Here is a 19,627-nt window from a genome sequence, read left to right as displayed (position 1 = left end):
ACAGCCCCCCCCCCCCCCCCCCCCCCCAAAAAAGGCCCCTTTTCTCATCCCCACGACCTACCCCTCCCTCCAAATCAACACCGTCCCCCTCAGACCTCCCAACACAAAGCCCTCAGAGCAAACCCAGCACAGAAATCATAGCACACCATTCAATCATTGTTTTTTCCCCTCTCTCACCCCTTTTATGGTCCCACTAAAGGTTTTAGCTGGGCAGAGAAGGAGGGCTGTCACTGAGGAAACCTTAGCCCATTGATGAAGTGACAGGAGCTGCCAGAATATGATCCTAATCCTGTTTCCAGCATTCTTTTAGCCCGCTGGCATCGCAATTCCTCCACACATTCTCTGAGCTGTCAACTAGGAAAATCCCTCTAATAGCGCATTGCCCAGATACACATCAAAGAGCTCCTGGAAACCTTCAGCGGCTTAGCTGCCATAGACACACTCACACACACACTCTCTCTCTCTCCCTTTCTCCCTCTCTCACACACAGACACATACGCAAAGAGAGCATTCCCGTTAATTTACACCCATATGATGTTTCCAAACACACAAAACCCAGACGTTCATGACAAATTGACCACATATTTAAAGAGAACACCCGAAAATAACCCACAGGCATTTGTAAAAATTGTCTTGTCAGCCTCAAGCTTGTTTTTATGCATTGTAACCAGCCCCATACTAAACCTCTCACCCCTCTCACCTCCCCTTCTGTAGTTAGAAAGTGATATAATCTTTATGGTCATGCAGCGAGAAACCGGGAAAGAGCAGGGGAAAAAAAAAAAAACAGGTGTCTGAACTTCGCTGACTCCGGGAACCCTTTCAGTCCTATTTTATCTCATTCTATTCTTACTTAATCCATCGATATCCCAACCAAAGGTAATCTTCTTATGGCAAAGCATTCTGTTTCGGTGCAGCCAAACCTCGATTGACAGGGGAGGGGAGCAAGTGAGGGAGAGAGTGTACGAGGGGTGGATGGATGGGTGGGTGGTGGATTGGAGACTCTTTAGAGCCTGACACTGTGCTTCAGTCATTTCATTTAGGATTAGTTATTCTGCAGCGGGTGAACAAGTGGCAGGCTCTCCCCTATGTGGTGTGTAAACCTCACCGTTGAGGATGGTAGACCTCCTGCGTCTAAATTATTTACGGATCATCAAGCTGTCTTCAGTGGAACATATTAACCGAACTTTCAATTTTTTTTTAATATAAAAGGTTTGAAGGTAATGTGTGTGGAAAGATTCAGTTTTCTGTCAGTCCCACTCAGCGCCATCAGACAGCCGCAGAGGAGCCAGATTCGGCGCACCCTAAACTAATCCCTCTCTTGTTGCCAACTTCCTCTCACTTGAGAAACTTTGAAAAAATCGTTTTTGGAAGACATATGTTGTGGGTGCGTGTTTGTGCGCATATATATGCATGTTGGTGAGATGTCCTGCTGTGTGATTATAATGTTGACTGCTTGTCTGGTCTCCTCCTGACTCACCTTGTAGCTGACCAAGGTCCAAAGTTTCAGAACTGCCATTAGGAAAATTGTATTTTTGGATCACATTTATGCAGTATTTTTATATCCTTCAATTCAGAATATCACACAGGGAATTCCACTTTATGTTTGTTATTTTCTTTAATTTTGAGTAACAGGTGTTAATTCTTTTAGGCTGCGTTTCCCTCTTTGCTTTGGAAAAATGGCAAAATGAGGCAAGTAAATATTTTCATGCTCTATCCCGACTGACAACACTGAGAACAGGAGTCATTCTTAAGTGTGATTTATTCCCTTGAATTAAACAGATAAATTACTCACATTTCAAACAATTGAGAAATACATGTCTTGAATCTACATTGATATAATACATAGAGAATTGGCCTGTGCGTCTTTCTGCTGAAGCCACTGGTGCAGGAAAAAAAAAGTGGTGGGTTCAATCTGGCACCCGAGTTAACAAAAATATACTGTATGTGGGCTGGGTTCATATTTATTTATGACCGTGCCTCCTCTTCAGATTCTCCCTTTATTTCATTTCTGCTGTAGGTCCTTTTGCTTAAAGCCACAATTGAGAAATGAATTGAATGTTTTCTGTCAAATCCTTCACATAAAAAGCCAGGCAGACGGAGGCAAACACTGTGGGATATTTACAACGCTCAATGGATTCTTGCAGGTAGAGCTGTAACTCTAAACAAGGAGAGGGAAAAAAAAAGCCCAAAACAAAAACCGTACGTCTTGGGGATTATAGTGACCGGTCTGAGCTTTATTTCTAATATCAGATCTGATGTGACTTCATTCTGTGTTGTGCGGCTGTAAGCCATGCTTCAGAGAGCTGCATGCATGCATAGTTCACGTTCAGGTGTTGGATTATAGAATATTTTAATATCTCGTGTCTGTCCAGGAATGAGACTGACGGCTCTGTGTTTCAGGACCTGACTTTACAGAGGAGGCTCAAATCATAGTGAGCAGCTAGCATTAGAAGAAGTGGCTCAAGCTGTTAATCAGGAGGAGTCAAATACAAGCGAGATCCATCCACACAGGCAGAGAGAACTGCTCAGTCATAACTGCAGTCCAGTTGGGTTTTTTTGTTCGTTTTTTTTTTTTTTTTTTGTCCATCGAGTTTTTGCTTTCTGTGAAGTCTGTCCAGCAGCAATGTTCTTCATGTTGTGGTGTGCTCTCAGCAGGGAGCTGCGTGCCAATATGAAGACGATGGGGTGAAGGTGAGGGGGGGGCTCCTAAAGTGCCTGCTCTGAAACACATTTGTGGTTTTCATATGTCCCTAAAAATATGTTGTTTCTGCTGTTTGTCATTTCGTTTTGGTTTTGAAATTGAGTTCAGCTGAAATCTAGGAAACTGCAAACAAAACATCCTCAGCGGTTGTTTTGTTTAATTATGTGAAAAAAGCAAAAATTTGAAATTTGGAGAGATTTTGAACAGAGGAATTTTTTTACTTATCGTTATGACAGCCGGTTGGGTAGCAGTCAAAAAGGCTTTCGTTTAAATGTGACATATTTCTAATGTATTTTTGGATGTGTAGATGTAGTTGCTGTGCCGGTGTGAGGTCGAGAGCAAAGTGTAGGGGAGCCAGAGTCTCCTCTTGTGGGCCCATAATTCATAGCTACGCCCCAGAGCAGAGGCCCAACACGTCGACTGAGCAGGATGAGCTTCAGTTGGGGAGCGTGTCCAATCCCAGCGAGGCTGCGTGCTGCTTGGCCCTCAGACGGAGGTTCTCAATGCTGGTGGTCTTGCTGTTGAGGCTTCCCGGGAGGCTGCCTGGCGCCGTCTGCAGCAGCGGGCTGTTCCACACCTGCTGGGCCTGCGACAGGGTCTGGTAGTAGGACTGGCAGGGCAGCGAGCCCAGCGGGGACGGCATATTGACGTTCATGCCCAGGTAGGGCAGAGAGGACGGCGTGCTCATGTCAAAGGACGGGTAGTGCACCAGGTTGTTGGTGGCGGCCATGTGCTGGCGAAACTGCTCCTGCAGCCGGAAGAGGCTGAGGGGAGACGAGGCGTAGGAGTTGCTCTGAGCCAAACCGCCGGTCACGCTGCTGGAGGAAGGCAAGGCGGGGGAGCCCAGGGGGGAGTCTGATGGAAAGGAAGAGAGGACATAAGTATGTTTTGACACACACAGATCTCGACTATGGAGATCATTTTTTTGTGTTTTTCAGAGAATTGTGTGTTTTTGTTTAGGATTTAGAGACTAATTCTGTAGAAATGGCTGTAAATGTAAATGATTGTGATTAGGTTCTAATCAGGGGAAATTAATAGTTAGAGTAAATGCAATCATTCGACTTCTATATCTTACCTGATGTGGGGCTGAGTCGTTTGCAGGATGGGGAGCTGCTCCCCAGCTGCGCTCCCCCCTCCCCCTGCGTCTCCTCCCTGATCTTCCCCCTCGTCTCCCCCCTCATTTCGTCCTCCTCTCTGTCAGCATTATCTTCTGCTGCTGACTCGCTGTCCGATGGCTCAGGGGAGGTGACGTTGACTTCCACGCTCATCTCACCAGGCTGCGGCTGTGCTGCCGCCAGCCTCTCTGTGTCTGAGTGACAGGATGAAAGAGAGGAGGGAGGGGGAGGAGTGCGGGCCTCAGGAACCAGGGTGGCGGTGGTGGAGGTGGTGGAGGTGTTGGTGGTGGTGTTGGTGGTGAGGTCGGCCTTGGAGTCCTCTGTAGAGCCCTCTGCCGCTCCAGACGCCTCCTTCTGTTTTTGGAGCTGCTCCTTCTGCAGGCTGCGCTGCTTCTTACGAAACTTGGCCCGACGGTTCTTGAACCAGACCTGGCAGATAGATGAACAGGAAGATCAGAGCTTGGGTTAAGTACTGTTCAACAGTGGACCTCGCCTCTCCATCTTCACCTTTACTGATACATGATTGCCTCTAAATCAACCTTTATAACCTTTAATTAGCAAATGACGGTTCAACAGGCAAACATGACACAGGGTAAATGCATTCTGAGTTTTTTTTACCTGCACACGCGCCTCTGGCAGGTTGGTGCACATGGCCAGACGCTCACGCATCACCACATCGGGGTAGTGGGTCTTCTGGAAGGTTTTCTCCAGGGCCTCCAGCTGCTGGGCGGTGAAGGCTGTCCGGCTCCGCCGCTGCTTTCGGTGCTGGGAGCCATACCGGGCCTCAAGGATAATGTCTTGAAATGTGCAGCCGTTGAGAAACAAGAAACACGAGCAGTTTAATTGAGGGACAGGTCAAAGAGCAGGTGATCACCCTGAGAGCAGCACACACTGACTACATGTGAAAATACACTGTTTGAAGTATAAGCAGCTGCTGCTTTGTGAGAGAGATGCAGTTCACATTGGAGGGAAGTTGGGAATTGAAAAGCAAAGTGAGCAACTGGTTCTTACCAGCCAGTCTCTCTGCAAGAGTGAGTGCATGCACAGAAGGCCTGTAGTCGGGTGCGTGCTGGGCCTGTTGCGCCGCCTGCTGGTGGAGGTTGTACATGGCGCTCAGTGAGTTCATGGCGTGGAGAGAGTAGCCGTTCACCCCGTAGTGCTGCATGCCCGACGCGCTGTCTGCGGAGGAAGAAACAAGCTGCGGTGAGTGTCGGGACCCGAAACCAGTCGGACAGTTTCTGCTTGTCTATTGCTGCTATTTAAATAAAAATAAAACCTTTTAAAATACGGGTTTATGTGTGTTGTAACCTAACTGAGTGAAATGACAACAGGTGAAAAATGAGCATTAAAGACTGCGCTCCTAAGGAAAAATAGTTCCCTCATTTTATCCAGGAATGACAGAACAGATGACTTGTTGTGACTGAGACGGAGAAGTTGATCTCAAAGTTCATGTGTGTTGTTGCAGAGTTACAATCGAGAGAGAGCAGACGGATATTTTAAAGAAACGGAGGGTTTGCCCATATTTGCTCACATTAACCGTTGGAAAAATGTTTAGATTTGAAACTGTTAATATAACATTATTTTTATTGTTATTATCTATTTAAAGCTGCCAGAAAAAAAAACATGGTGGCATTTATGAATCTACTGTGCCAACAGAACAATTTTACAACAGGCTAAAATAAGTCAGTTCCATTCAGCAATGAAACAACGAACATAGCCAAAGATTTAGCACTTTAACTCAAATAAATGCAGCATAGGCCTGCTTAAGTTAAAGTTTCTAAGCACAATAATTTGTTGTAATATGCATAATATTCAAGTCTACTTCTTTTTTCTTTTTTTTGCATTAGCTATTAGGCTATATTATTGTGTCGCATTTTATGGTGTTATTTTAACCTGCTTGTATATTAGGACACTAACATAAATTAATAATGTGTTCATAGTGGTCTGTATTAAAAATAATATTGTTATTATTGATTAGGCAGATAAAAATGTAATGATATTTTTTTTCCCAGTGATTCAAAACAAAATAGGCCAATTAAAATAATTCTGACGGTGTTTCTTTTTTATTTCATCAGCTTGGCTAAAATCAAAATACAGTTTTCATTTTGAGGCTTTTATTTTGTGCGCTCTCCTGAGTTTAAACGCAGTCAAACCTCCACAGGCTGAGCTGACAGAAGGTGCGAGAAAATATTTACTTTGCTCCAACAGAGTTTGATTCGTGGGGAGGAGGAGGAGGGGGGGTCGTTTATTTCAATCTGTGGCGGGTCCCAGGTCGGTTTCAAACGCCTGGAGGCTGACGTAGATGTGTGGCATGGTCTTCAGTGAAATATGCACGAGGACCCCCAGTTGGGCTCCTGTCTAATGTGAGTGCAAATAGGTTTCCACTACACAAGGCTATTAATTTATCATCAGGCCTGACACGTGAAAGGTGGGCCAGCGTGTGTGTGCGCGCGCGCGCGTATGTTATTTCCGTGTCTGTGTGTGTGTGTGCATGTGAGATCAAAACGTGTGACTAATGTAATAACTTTTTTCTTTTCATGTGACTATTTTATTGCATTATTTTTACTAAATCGGTCTCTGGATTTTTTTTTAATCAGCAGCTTAAATATTCAACATAATGCTCTTCTTTCAGGACAATGTCACAGAGCCTCGGGCTTTGATTTAAGCCTCATTATGCTAATTGCCGTGGATTTATGAGTTATACAGCATTTAGTGACGATTGCCTCGGGGCCGGAGTTCTGCAGACATGGAACCGATTCAGCAGCATTCACAAACTCCCAACGACAAAGGAAGTGAATGGGAATAATTCAACTATAGTCAATTAAACAACCTGTAATGTTAAAGAAAATCAAACAGAAGACATCTGCCATAAAATCCTATTAACCAACAATTAAAGGTGGCTAAGAATATGAAACTGCAGCCTGATTAATCGCATTAGGATGTATATATACGTGTAAGAGATGTGACTGAAAACTTTGAACAGTTAAACACTTTTAGCCAGTGACACTCGTGTTGTTAAGCTACTGTAACTAACTATTTTTTGTTGTGGATCTCGGATTGGTCGGTTGACTGCACTTTGGGAACAGTTTTGTCCAAGATATGGAGTTTAGAGGACGATGTGCTGATATCAAACAAAACCAACACAAATTTAAAAAAAGAAATCTCCTATAGACATTTAACAGTAGGATATTAAAACCAGACAGTTAGTTAAGCTACACTACAGGTTAGAACATGTGTCAACAAGACGACGATCCAACCACTCGGCAAACTTCTCACCTCTCTCTTCTATGTGAGTCTGAAGCCAAATATGTCCACGGGCAGAGTAGCCGGATATTTTCCTTTCAGATCTTCTTCTCTAAAATCCGCAGGCGGCTTTTCATTTCCTTCCCGTTTCTTCCCGTTTGTTCATTCACTCTGATATCCAGACAGCGTCCCGCTCGGTCCGCTCCGTGCTCCGTGCTCCGTGCTCGCCTCTCGGTGGATGTGGGAGGATGCTGAGCTGCCATCTATCGGCCTTTAAAGCGACCCCGGGCGGGGTCACCGGGACGCTCCGACGCTCATTCTCTCTGCCAATCACATCGCTCCTCAGCTCCCCGCCACCCCCTCCTCTTCCTTCTTCACATTACTCCTCACTTCATAGATGATTCCTGCATCCGAGCTGCCGACTTTTCTGCTGCCGCTCTTTTTGTTCTGGAGGAAATAAATGACTTTTCTTTGTTTTTTTAATTTTGCACGTAGGGGTTTTTCTGCCAGAATTGACATTTAGCTATTTATTATTTCTAATTAGATATGGACATTAAGCGAATTATTTTGGGGGGTGATAATAATAATAATAATATTTAAGTTTTGGTTGTATTGAGCCTAAATAGCATATCCTCTTAATAATTAAAAACAGAACAAACCACAACATAACAAGATGCATTACAAAAAAAACCCTCATTATGTGACGCTCTTGTAGCCTAGGCTGCTTAATTATTATTTCTTTGATTTTGACTTAATATCTCACTTCAACATGTGTTGCTCAATAGGAGCCGAGGTCAAGGAACTGCACTTTATTATTTACACGGTGTCTAAATATATTTTTAACGAACGATTTCACTCAGAATCCTTGTTACTGTTACCTTCCTTTAATCACTTTGATTTATCCTATAATAAACGCTGAAATGACCATTTGTTAGTTATCGATTTTTTGGGGGGATTGACTTTAGGCCTAAACAACCATTACAAGTGTGACGAAAAAAAATGTTGAAATTTTTTTTTTGAGTTTTCCTTTAGTGTAAATATTTGCTTCAGCAGCGGTCTATAATAAATATAAGTCTTATAAAAGAAATAAATGCTTGAATTCAGCCAAAAAGGTCTATAACACAGGTCTTAATTAAATGATATGCAAACAGAAAGTAATGGCCTGTACTTTCTCTAGCATGGTGACTCTCAGGTTAATTCCGCGCTTTAATTTTATTTTCCTCCTGCCTCGGTGTGACTGCGTGTTTGGTGGGAAAGCAGCTGAGATGGAGAGATGCAGGCTGGGCTGCACTGCCTCCAGCAGCTCCCCGGCCCCGAGGGATTTAGGTTAGGATTGGGTAGACAAGACGCCATTTCACCCTCCAAAAAAATGTCTTAAAATGACTGCTGGTAAGAGGATTAAAACAATAATGCCCCTCTCTTCTTCAAGGTTTTTAGAAAAGATTTCTTCTCCCGGAGAAAACCCGTTTAGGCTGGAATTAAGGGCAGCGAAAAGTAGCCTTTTAATGTAAAGCTTGCATATTTTGTTGAATTTTCTCTGAAAGAGTGAGAGAGAAAGAGGAAGGTGGGCTGGGGTGGGGAGGGGAAGGGAGGAGGGGGGCTTTAAAATCCTAAACTCAATTTGATCTTTGGTCACATTCATTTGCAGAACTTGTAGACTCCTGACAACAGCCTGTGTGAAAACATGAATGTGCTGCTTATATGTGACCTCAACGCCTTTAACTTTACTTTTCAACTTACAGTGTTCAGGTATTGTCCCTTGGTAGTTGTAATTTTACGTAGATGGTAGGTTATTTACGCATATTGGGGAAAATCCAAAATCAACAACATGAAAGAATGAGTTTAGTGTACGTTTTCACGCAACAAGTGGTTCTCAGTGCGTAAAAGGATGAAAAAAATTCAATAATAACAATAATTTTCTAATGCTTGTTTTTTTTTTTTTTTTTTTTTAATTCCGACCTTCTGTTTTATTCTTTTCTCCTTTTTGTCAGTAGCTGCAGAGCATTTAGGCCTAGAGGAGAAAAAAAATCGGATTAACTTGTGAACCGATGGAAATAAGAACTTAAACTGGAGGTAAATCTGGCCAGTGTCTCTTTGTGGGAACCGTTTCTAAAGCAATTAAAGCGAGAAGGAATTCCTCTCAGCTGCTCTTCCTCAAATCAGCTTTTTTACGGAACTTAATGCGGGCTAATGTCCAGCATGGCTGAGGGCTTTAATGCAAGTGTCAAGAGGGCCTGCTATTAGAGTGATATTAGGCCGGTTGAGCAGCAGCAGCAGCAGCAGCAGCAGCAGCAGCAGCAGCAGCCCCTCCTGACCACGCAGGGATGGAGTGGACAGGAAACTCATACAGTCTCTGTTTACACAGCTTTTTAGTTATATGTATAGACATGTATATTTCCAGATGTATATTGGTGTCAAACTGTGTTATATGAAGACTTTTAGAATAATAATGAAAAGGCATACATTTACAGTTTTCTAAAAGTTTTCTGATTTGTTTACTTTGAGCTGTGATGTGCGATTTTTCACTGTTATCTATCCACATAAACTCCAGACTAAATTTCTAAATCAATGCAGTTGTTGTATGAAATATAACAAGGTATTTTTAAGAAAGAAAAAAAAAAAGATTTCTAAAATATATTTTCTGACAGTTTTTGTATAAAGCCAAACAATTGAAGAAGACATGCAATGTTTAGTTGAAATTTAAGTGGATAGTACATCATGTTGAAGGATTTTCAGAGCTGCAACTATTTAGTTTTTATTTTTTTTAATAACTGATTGTCTGGTCTACAAAATATCAGATAAATAGTGAAAACATCTTTTTAGAGACCAAGGAGATATCATCAAATATCTTTTTTGTACGACTCACAGCCCGAAACCCAAAGATGGTCAGTTTGTAATGATATGAAACAGAAAAGCATTGGAGAAGCTGCAACCAGCATTTTTTATTTATTTTATTTATTTGGCATTTTTGCTTGAAAAATGACTTCAACAATTAATAGATTATCAAAATAATTTTCTGTTGATTGACTAATCGATTAAACAACAAATGTTTGCAGTTCTTTTGACACAACAGTAACTTCAAATGTTTTCCTTTGCAGATCAGTATTGGTGGTTTTGAGGTCTAATCCTAATGATTATCCTGAATGCAGGCTGTAGTTTACCCATCTCTTTATTTACCATCCTCACACCCCGCCTCTCATCCTGATCACCATCAGGATCTCAGCACTGCTCACTCCAGGCTAACTTTCTAAACCCCAAATTCATCTCCGATTTCTGTGGATTTCATTGGCGCACTCATTGTTCTCTGCACTCTGGCTGCATTCAAGCTTTATCATGTTAGAGCCTCTCTTCAGATCTGAGTTATCGTCTTTGCTCTCAATCATCCTCCCGCCTGCTTTCTGAATATCAAAACTTTATCCCTGCATCAGGACTTTGGCAGCCTGAATCAAAGCTCAGCCTCGGAAGCTGCAGCGATTTATAAATCATGTTCAGTTTTTAATCAGGTTTATAACGCATGAGCGTTTGTAATTTTACCCCTCAAATCATATGGCTCCCTATATTTCCAAGTGGCATTTTGCATCAACTCGAGAAGAAAGTTGATGCCTTCAGCCTTCAGAGCCCATTAACTTTTATCATTAGGTTTTCTTTAACTTCATGAATATATTAGGTTTCAATCCAGCTGCTCTGGCCTGCACATGCTCTTAGTCAAGGTTAGCTTGTGCTCATTTGGGTGAAATTAATCATTTTGATGTATGGTTTAGAACTGACTGCTTCCATGGGACTCGTGTGACTGGAGTAACAAAGCAACTTGCCATTAGCAATCCTCTGGCTGTGTATTAGCTGGGCATTCACCTTTAAGACTTTCCTGATACGTGGTGGATACCTGATTTAAACAGACAAATCTCCAACTCCACAGTATTTTTTCATGTATTTATCTTTTGAGATATCACTTGTGTGCTGCAGGACAAGATCACACAGTCACTTATATATCCAGTTGTGTGCTCCTCTCATATTCATATGTGTCACATATTTTTTTTGTAATGTTTTAAAACGCCAGAGTTACAAATGTTGTAATTCAGCAAACTTAGCAAAGGAGAAATGTATTTACTGTAGTGACTACACAAATATTTAGTTGACATAAAGCAGACTTCTAAGTTATAGTGTTCCTGTAACTCAAGAGACCAGCGTTAAAGTTATGGTCACATTTTGACTGTAAAAATCGATCATATTCAGTGAGAATACAGTAGCTAAGTAAAACATCACAATAAATGAGTTGCAAATATTAGTTTAAGAGTTATTAATTGATTGTTTTCGTCCACTTGGGGGGGAGCAGAAAATTGAGGTTATCATTGACGTTAGAAAGTTGTTATGTTAAACTTTTTACCAAGCAGTTGCTGAGTCATGAAACATCCAACAGACATGGAGCAACAGCATGATTCATTTGGAGTAATGTGTCTAGTCACCTGATGACTGTCCAATATTCGTTCTCCTTTTAACTCTGTTGTGGTCTCCACCAGTTCCTTAGGGAAATGTCAGGCTCTTTAGCTGTTACACACTCCACTAAGTTCATCAGCTAATTGCTAACTTCGTCTGTCTGCTGTTTAATGCTTCTCACTTTAAACAGCTGCCTGCGGTGGCCAAAAACAACGGCGATGAGAGCCGTGAGAGTGAAGCACAACATTAGAGTTGCAGACCGGAAAACCAAAACGATCTGGAGAAGAACGCTAAAACACTGTTGAATCCATTGGTAACTTAAAATATTGCTTAGCAGAGTTTTAAAAGAGTAGGTCTATTCCACTGATTCAGCATTGCACTCCTATAACACACAATGTCAGACTCACAGTGGACAGTTTAAAAAAAAAAGATCAAAAGCAATGCAACACAACTAGACATATTGCTTATTCCTATCGTCTTCTTCCTTGTCAAAATCTGGTGGACACATTATCCACAATGCAACTCAACAGCGAGCAGTTCATTCTGAAATTCGGTCGTGTTATGCTAGAATCAGCTAATGTAGCCTAGCCTAACGTAGCTAGCATCAAAGACCGATGATTAGCAGGTTACAGAGTTCTGGTAAACTAACTTCTTCCTAACTCCACACCAGCAGATTTGTTTCATCCACTTGAAGCAATTTATCAGATTTCACGTTGCTCCCTCTGGAGCCACAAAAGACTTTATGCAACTTTTTTTTTTTTTCCACATATGAAGTACTAGCTACTCCCATAAACAGACTTTGATGTGTAAAACCGGGTCCCCTTTAAATAAATGCCTTTACAACTTTTTAGAGCATTTTGGTAGATATTGGTGTTGAAAGAATATAGTAATTGGGACAGAGACACAGTAATTCTCCATTTGTGAGGCTGACCACACGTTGTTCACTCTCGCTATTGTTTATCCCTGTATGATCCTGTAGACGCAGCACACCATGCCGCAGCCAGGGCCGCTCCTCTGAACGGTTTCTCTGGCAGACTTGACATATCGAGGTTGGCAGGTTTGTTTCCTCCCTCTTTCTCAGAGCCGGTCTTTGGTTGTGGCCCTCAGGCTGCGGCCCAGCACAAGGGTTCCTATTGTCAGGGCCTAATCCAGGGGCTACACAGCTTTAGCAACATGGTGGGATAAAAGCCCATCAAACCACTACTTTATGGGGGCAAATCTTTCCTAATCCCTCGCTTTATCTAAACAAAAGGAGAGAAACAAGAGGATAGAGAGAAATTGTGCAGACACAGGGCAAGACCGGGAGCTAGGATGCAAAGAAGTAGTTTCACTGGAGAAGCTAACCACTTTTGACAGGCTTTCACTAAAGGGTTGACAAAAAAACGGACACCGGGATTCCAGAAAGGGCTGTACAGGGTCTTTTTTTTTTTCTAAAGTTAAGCTTAAAGATCCTTAGAGGGATATGTCGAAATTAGTGAGATTAAATTCAGAAACCTTAACTATTAAGAGGACTTGGCAGGGGGCACCTGTCAGTTTTGGACGCTATAAAAAAAACAGCTCTTGGTTTACTCGGTTGATGTAAACAAGCGACAACCGTGTGATCTTGAACCTATTCTTTACTCTTTTCTCAGACTGGGAAAAGGGAGTATGGGAATTTGTCTTTTCTGCCTCACACACCACTTAGAAAAAAATGCTCCATCACACATACTGGGTGACCCCGACCTGTGTCCAAGCCACATTTACTTTCAAGAAAATGCAAGTCAGCGAGGATTTACTTAATTTCATGTGTGGGAATTCTTCAAAAGACAGTGAATGACAGCTACAAATTAGGCTTTTTATTCTAAGTCTGTTACTGAGACTCTGTAAGCTACAGTTCATCTGCGGCTCCATTGTTTGAACAGACCCCCTCCCCTTGTAAATCAGAGTACCCTGAAACTCACATGTTCTGTGTGTGCGTATGTGTGCGTGTGTGTGTGTGTGTGCGTGTGTGTGTGTGTGTGTGTGTGTCGGGGACAAATCCCCTGACCCCATTTCATGTCTGCTGCCAATTCCAATTTCTATCTCTGATCTGTGGCAACTCGCGTGTTGCATCTGCAAATGACTGTGAGTTAGAGGCTCCATTTTCTGCCACAGCCCAAATGCTCCACAAGAGGACCATTTGGAGCCCGGCGGTCAGAGAGCCGAGCAGAGATTGAGAACAAGCCAGTTTGTTCTGGCTCTGCGTACATAAACCACCACAGCCAGGGGGCCTTCAGTGGCTCGCTTGCCCTCTCTCAGGTATACGAACAGAAACATGGTGCCGTACATAATTCACCACCTGACAGTAAATACGCTCTCCTGATCCACACACAATAAAGTTCAGGCAGTGTTAATTTAATATACATCGCGGAGCACAAACTGATTGGGCTCACTTGCGTCGTATTCCTTGTATTTGTTTGATGGCACGCCCCCTGCTGGCCTGTGCTGATGCCTCCTTGAATGGGGTAATTAAGAGATAATAGGCTGGAGATGCTCGTCAGGGATGGAGTGATTAGTGATTCATTACATGAGCTTAGAACGAGGAAGAAGAGAGGAGGGAAGTGGCTGGGTTTTTTTTTTTTTTCTTTTTGGGGGGCGGGGCCATACTGGAACAGCCTGACAAATTGCCAATGGATTTATCCAGGGTAATTAACTATCACCCAGGGAAAGGGCTGGGACTGGGACTACCAGTAACCTACAGTAGAGTCACACACACAGGCTGACTCTGGTTTTCTTTGCTCAGTTAATGGCTTTAAATCCTATTCATGTTGCTTATAGTGTATCTAGAAAACAATGACAAAATATGAGTCTGTGGATGTAAAAATTGATTTTAATTTAAATGTTGGGCATTTGGGATTCTGTCACATTTATTTTGCCCACAGTTTGTGGTGCTACATACGTTCTGCATATGGGGATGTGTAGGGAGAAAACAATGAGAACAATCTTTTTTCTTTACATAAAGTGTTGATGTTATATCACAGGTCTACAGATGTGCAGGTGACATTCCTTTCTGGTCTATTGAGACTTCTATCAGTGCAGAGATTGGTGTCCGTATGATAAATGTCTCTCAGTTTGACATCAGTACAATATGGCGGTCAAGATGCCCCTGATCTTCAACACAGAGACCAACAGTAGAACCACTGACATTTTACATGGTTGAAATCTAATTTGCCATCAACAGAGAGTTAGTAGGGATGTTAGTATGTTCATTCTCAGGTAAACATTTCCTAGAAATTACATTTATATACTACTAATTTGCAACTGTAAATGTAAATGTGCTTTAAGAGATCAAATCGATTTAAAAAAAAAAATCACACACAATCAAAACAAATGTTAGCTGCCAAATCGCAAAGTTTTCACACTGATCTGCACAATGTTCAGCGAGAACAGCTGGAACAGGAAAAATTCACTACGAGCAACAGGTCCAGAGATGCAATGTACACTGTCGAAAACACTTTATGTTTGATTTTTCCCTTAAGGAGAGAGTCCACTCATTTTCACAGTTAGTGTACGTTGACCTTATGACCTTGGGGCCGATCAAACAGTACCTCAGAAGATTATAAAACAAACTCATACTGTACTTTTAAAGTACAAAAAAGTTAATCAGCCCTTTGCTGAATTAGAAAATGCTACAGTCACCGTTCTACCTTGTTGTAATTGATTGTCCTTTGAGTGATACAGTTTGGTAGCCAGTAGAACAGTGTGAAATGTTTTACTAAAACTAAGTCTAAGGCTGAGAAATAAAGTGTAAAACTGTGAAATTCAGTCATATTCCCCTTTTAAGAATCTCTGCACGCTGCACACGAATGACTTCCATCCACTATTTGACTGTCATGATCCTATAAAGTAGCCTAGGGAAGTCTATATTCCCATCTTCATAGTCCTCCCAAAGCCAGCCTCCCATCCAGGAGTAATCCTCTCTGGTCCATATCAGCCTCACAAAGCAGCACACACTTACACGGAGAAGTTGATTTTCTCTGTCTGGTATATCTGATTTAGAAGCACTTAGAAACAGCTCGAAGTCTTTTCTCAATTAAAGCGACGGGAAAGAACCTCAGCCGGTGTGATAACTGTTCCCCCCCTGCACTAACTCCTACCTCTCAACATCCAACATCTGTCTGTTGTTGTGAAATCTGCTTTAAAGCATCTGCGGGTCATCTGGATTCAAACATTTAGAGAATTGAGGCTCATCTGTTGAGCTTAAGTCACTGTGGAGTTGCACTCCTCTTTAATCAGAATAATGGGTGCTCAACAGAAGCTCTGTTTCAAACACCTCTGAAAGTGCTGCTTCCCCTGCCGAATATCTGATCAGTGAGCTGCAGTGACGTCAAATACAACTGTGTGCGCAAGTGTGTGCACACACATACAGCACAAACACCACTGATTATTGGTTAAACTTCCATTTATCCATTGTCCCCACCCTAACTCATCAGCCGTGAGCCCGCATCTCAACGCGAACACAACACACTGGACCAGTTAAACCGATTTCTTCCCCCATAAGCTTTATATACAGTGTTTTATGAAATGAGCATAAGGGATTGATTTATTGTCGTTTCATAATCTGGTTTTATGCCTTGTTCTACAAAAAGCCTTCTTAAAAAGGCTTTGGCTGGCAGTCGGGGCAGAGCCACATCCAGCATTAACCCGCTGGCTGACCGCAGGGACACCAATCCAGCATGACCATTTAAACGGGAGCCAGAAACTGTTTGACAAGAAGAGCCAGAGGTCAAAATTGTGTGGCCTGTGAATGAGAAATACTTCAACTCATAATAATGTCATATAATAAACCATAAAAACGTGTCATTTTGACACTTTGGTCTTTGTATGGATTAAACAAAGGATGTCTATCATGTTAATTAGTGAGATCAAGGTGTTCTCTTCAGAAACCGTTTCCCCATGCTTTCAATTTTTATCTTATAGCTAACACTCTCCTGAGTTGTGTCAATCTTCTCATGTGCTAGAAAAGGAAATACGTGTCAGTGTCATCTAACCATAACATTTTATTAAATCAACTTTAAGTAGTTTTGTTGTATATGAATATACTTATGGTCTGTGTACTACACTACCCTTAATTATTGTGTGGCAACAAAAGGCAGTAAACTTGAGATCATATTTTATTGGGTTATACCTGCAGATCAGCATGTCTGCTCTCAGCCATTTGGCTCTAATTACAGTTTGGTGGAGGCCTCTGCAGAGAACACAAGCCAGTGTGGAAATAAGTGCTTAAGAAATTACTGTGTGATATGGCTGGAAGGCATCAGGCTCTCTGATGGGACGCTGCGGTTGGCCACTTAACCTGGATACCTGCTCACACAGATCCCACCAATCAGGGACAAATAAAGAACACTAACTGCAGTCGGGATCATGTGAGCAGTTTGGCTGGATAAACTGAACGTAAAATGATTCTTGACTCTCAAATGAAAAAAAATTCACACACTCACCCACAAATGAGCACTTCCTCAACCATCAGAGACCGGGGATAAGGGAGGGAGAGGTGGTGGAAATCATGAGAGAGAGAGAGAGAGGCCTTGAGAATGAAAAAAGGACTCTTGCTGGGCCCAACTGGCCATGTAAAGAGTCGGGCCGTCCTGCCTGTCAGATGGCGGCTGGCTGAAGGAACCCGGGAGTGAGAGCTGTTGTCTTCTCGATAGATAATCCTTCCAGCACACAGCAGGGGTGGGGGTGGAGGGGGGCAGCGAGAGCCTGTGAAAGAGAGACAGTGCCGATGGATATCTGTATGTATTTATCTGATCCTAATGAGGGCTGATTAGCAGCCCACCGAGCTGGAACGTCAGCATGAGGAAACTAAATACAGGTGGAAAAGACTGTAGTGTGAACATGACTCAGCAGGATATTAAAGGGTGAAAATGGAGATTTTTTTCTGCGATTTTATTCCTCCCATGAATATGTGTTTTTATATGTAATGTTTAAATATGTATCCTGAACATCTCACACATTTGTCACATGTTCCCTATAAGAAATAAAAGTACTGTATGCTTCCTGCAGAGATTGACATTGATGGTTTATGTGTGGGTGTGTGTGTGTTTTGAGTGTTTTCCTTGCCTCAGGGTCCTGCCGCACACCCTACCACCCCCCACCCACCCCCCCACGATGCAGAGGAGCCCTTTGGCAGAGATCTGACTCTACATGAATATGAATGAGGGAGTAACACTCAGGGGAGAGCCGGGGAATCTGATGACAGTGCAGGAAAAGACCAGAGCATCTACGGGGATGTATGACTTCCCAGCCCTGCCAGTGATATGATAAAGTGGCTGAATTTGAATATATGTGTGTGTGTGTGTGTGTGTGTGTATGTGTGTGTGCATGTGTGTGGGTGAGTAGGGTGTGCATGTGCCTTTTCCCAGTGTGTGTCCCATCTGATGGATATGAATAATGTATTGATAGCCACCCCCCCTGTGGTAGTCCATACAATCTCGTCTGTGTGTGTTGTGTTTAGCCTGCCCAGCTGGCAGGGTCACAGGGGATGCACACACATTATGTCACAGTCCCGGGAGAGGTGTGGGTGCATGTTCCCTTTTCATCATCAATCAACAGAGCAAACTGTTTAACAACAACAATGAGGCCGTTAAGAGGCCCCTCAGCTCATGCCAGAAGTGGTGATAATTACCTAAACATGAAGTTGTCAGTCTTCTGCTTCTCTCTGCATCTGCCCCTTTTGATTGTTTGCCGAGTCAAGCGTGACTCACTCAGAAGCGAGACAGACAGTAATTGGTCAGATTGATTTTTAAAAGCTTATTCATTTGACCTGCACCTTGTTCATATGGAGCGTTTTCTTTAAGCTTGATAAATGCTTCAGTAAGATTCCCAATACTCTCACATCCTTTTTGTTTTCTTTCCGAAAATGGCTTCCTCCATCTTTGTGCGCAGAAACGCAACTCTCACAATTATCTGTTTTCTTTACTTACATTGTATTTATTTATCTTTCCACATGTTAAACACTGTGTAAGAGGTTTTCAATGTCAGCCTCAATGCTTTATATAAAGCATGTGAGAAAATAAAAATTAAATAATATATCATAATTAATAGGCAGTAAAGTCTGGGTTCTAATAAATATATTTATTGGGTAATTTATGAGTAGAAAAGCAAGGTAGAGTGTCACGTGCGCTTATGTATGTCATTATTTATTAAAGCTTTAACCACAAAACATGTTTTAAAATTCAATCCTGATGCAGACAGAAAATTAAAAAAAAATAGGCACCGCTCCCCCCAGGAGTTCACCAGTTGACAGATATCATGCTAGCATTGTGGCTCTTTAAAAGCCTTTATAAAACCTTAATGTAACAGACACCTACTGTTTGTCTAAACAACAAAAACTATTAATTAAAAGAAATGCTAATTTATATTTCGCTCCTCGGGGTCAGTGAACAATCTGACATATTAGGACATTAAAAACTTGTTATCAGCAAACAACTGCACATCCAGAAACATTAGCTACCATTTAGATTCTGACTCCAATATTCTCTGGCCTTTTAGCTCTGATGTGGTTTCCACCAACTCCTGAGGGAACTATTTGGCCCTTTACGAGTTTATGTGATAACCAAAACAATGAGCTGAAAGATGCCAAAATGCTCTGCAGAGCGCAGGGGAACTTGATTTGATCTGTTGTTACTATAAAAAAACATTGTTAAGTGCAGCTTTAACATAAAGATGAATAAAAAATGTTGCATGCTCCATGTGTGAGTATGTGAGTGTTGCGATATTCTCTCGACAACAAAACCTTCAGAGGACAACATAGAGAGGTCACTGACACGCTTTCTAATGTCTGCAGGAGCTATAGATGAGAGAGCCGCTGGCACTGCGAGTCCAGGACCTCTATGACATCTGCCCTCTGGAGCAGTTAGCCCTACATTGATTTCTGCTTCCTGCTGCCCTCAGCCAAGTGCCAGTTACAATAAACACAATTTCCCTGGTTTGATAGTGTAAGTAGTCCACTGGGAAGTTTAAGGTATGTAAGCACTGATTTGGATTGGGAGAATAAGGAATGGGAAAACTTTTCTTATAAGATTTGCATACTGTAGATGAGAATTTTGTGACGTTACACCCAAGTGCAGCTCCAAAAGTGAAAACGTGGCAGAGTTGTTTTTCAGCACTGACC

At 42.2% G+C, this 19,627-nt stretch overlaps 1 protein-coding gene and 1 long non-coding RNA gene across 2 annotated transcripts in view; both read right to left on the bottom strand.

Annotated features, from left to right (window-relative positions):
* Positions 1-1,741: 1,741 nt before the first annotated feature.
* On the bottom strand, positions 1,742-8,556 carry LOC130170432 (diencephalon/mesencephalon homeobox protein 1-B-like). Its single transcript, XM_056377698.1, has 5 exons — positions 7,093-8,556; positions 4,828-4,995; positions 4,435-4,613; positions 3,777-4,245; positions 1,742-3,556 (listed from the first exon to the last, which is right to left on the bottom strand). The coding sequence occupies exons 2-5, from the start codon at positions 4,979-4,981 to the stop codon at positions 3,138-3,140; spliced, it is 1,221 nt and encodes a 406-aa protein (XP_056233673.1). The 5' UTR covers positions 4,982-4,995; positions 7,093-8,556; the 3' UTR covers positions 1,742-3,137.
* A 3,498-nt stretch (positions 8,557-12,054) lies between these two features.
* LOC130170421 (uncharacterized) overlaps positions 12,055-19,627 on the bottom strand; it is a 28,669-nt gene continuing 21,096 nt past the window's right edge. The window contains exons 3-4 of the long non-coding RNA XR_008827983.1: positions 16,953-17,214; positions 12,055-16,815 (exon numbers count right to left, since the gene is read on the bottom strand). This is a non-coding gene — a long non-coding RNA (uncharacterized LOC130170421). The remainder of the gene's footprint in view (positions 16,816-16,952; positions 17,215-19,627) is intronic.

This window comes from Seriola aureovittata, chromosome 6 (assembly GCF_021018895.1).
Source record: "Seriola aureovittata isolate HTS-2021-v1 ecotype China chromosome 6, ASM2101889v1, whole genome shotgun sequence".
NCBI classification, from domain to species: Eukaryota; Metazoa; Chordata; class Actinopteri; order Carangiformes; family Carangidae; genus Seriola; species Seriola aureovittata.
Note: the sequence above shows the minus strand (reverse complement) of the source record. Positions and strands in the feature narration are given on the sequence as shown.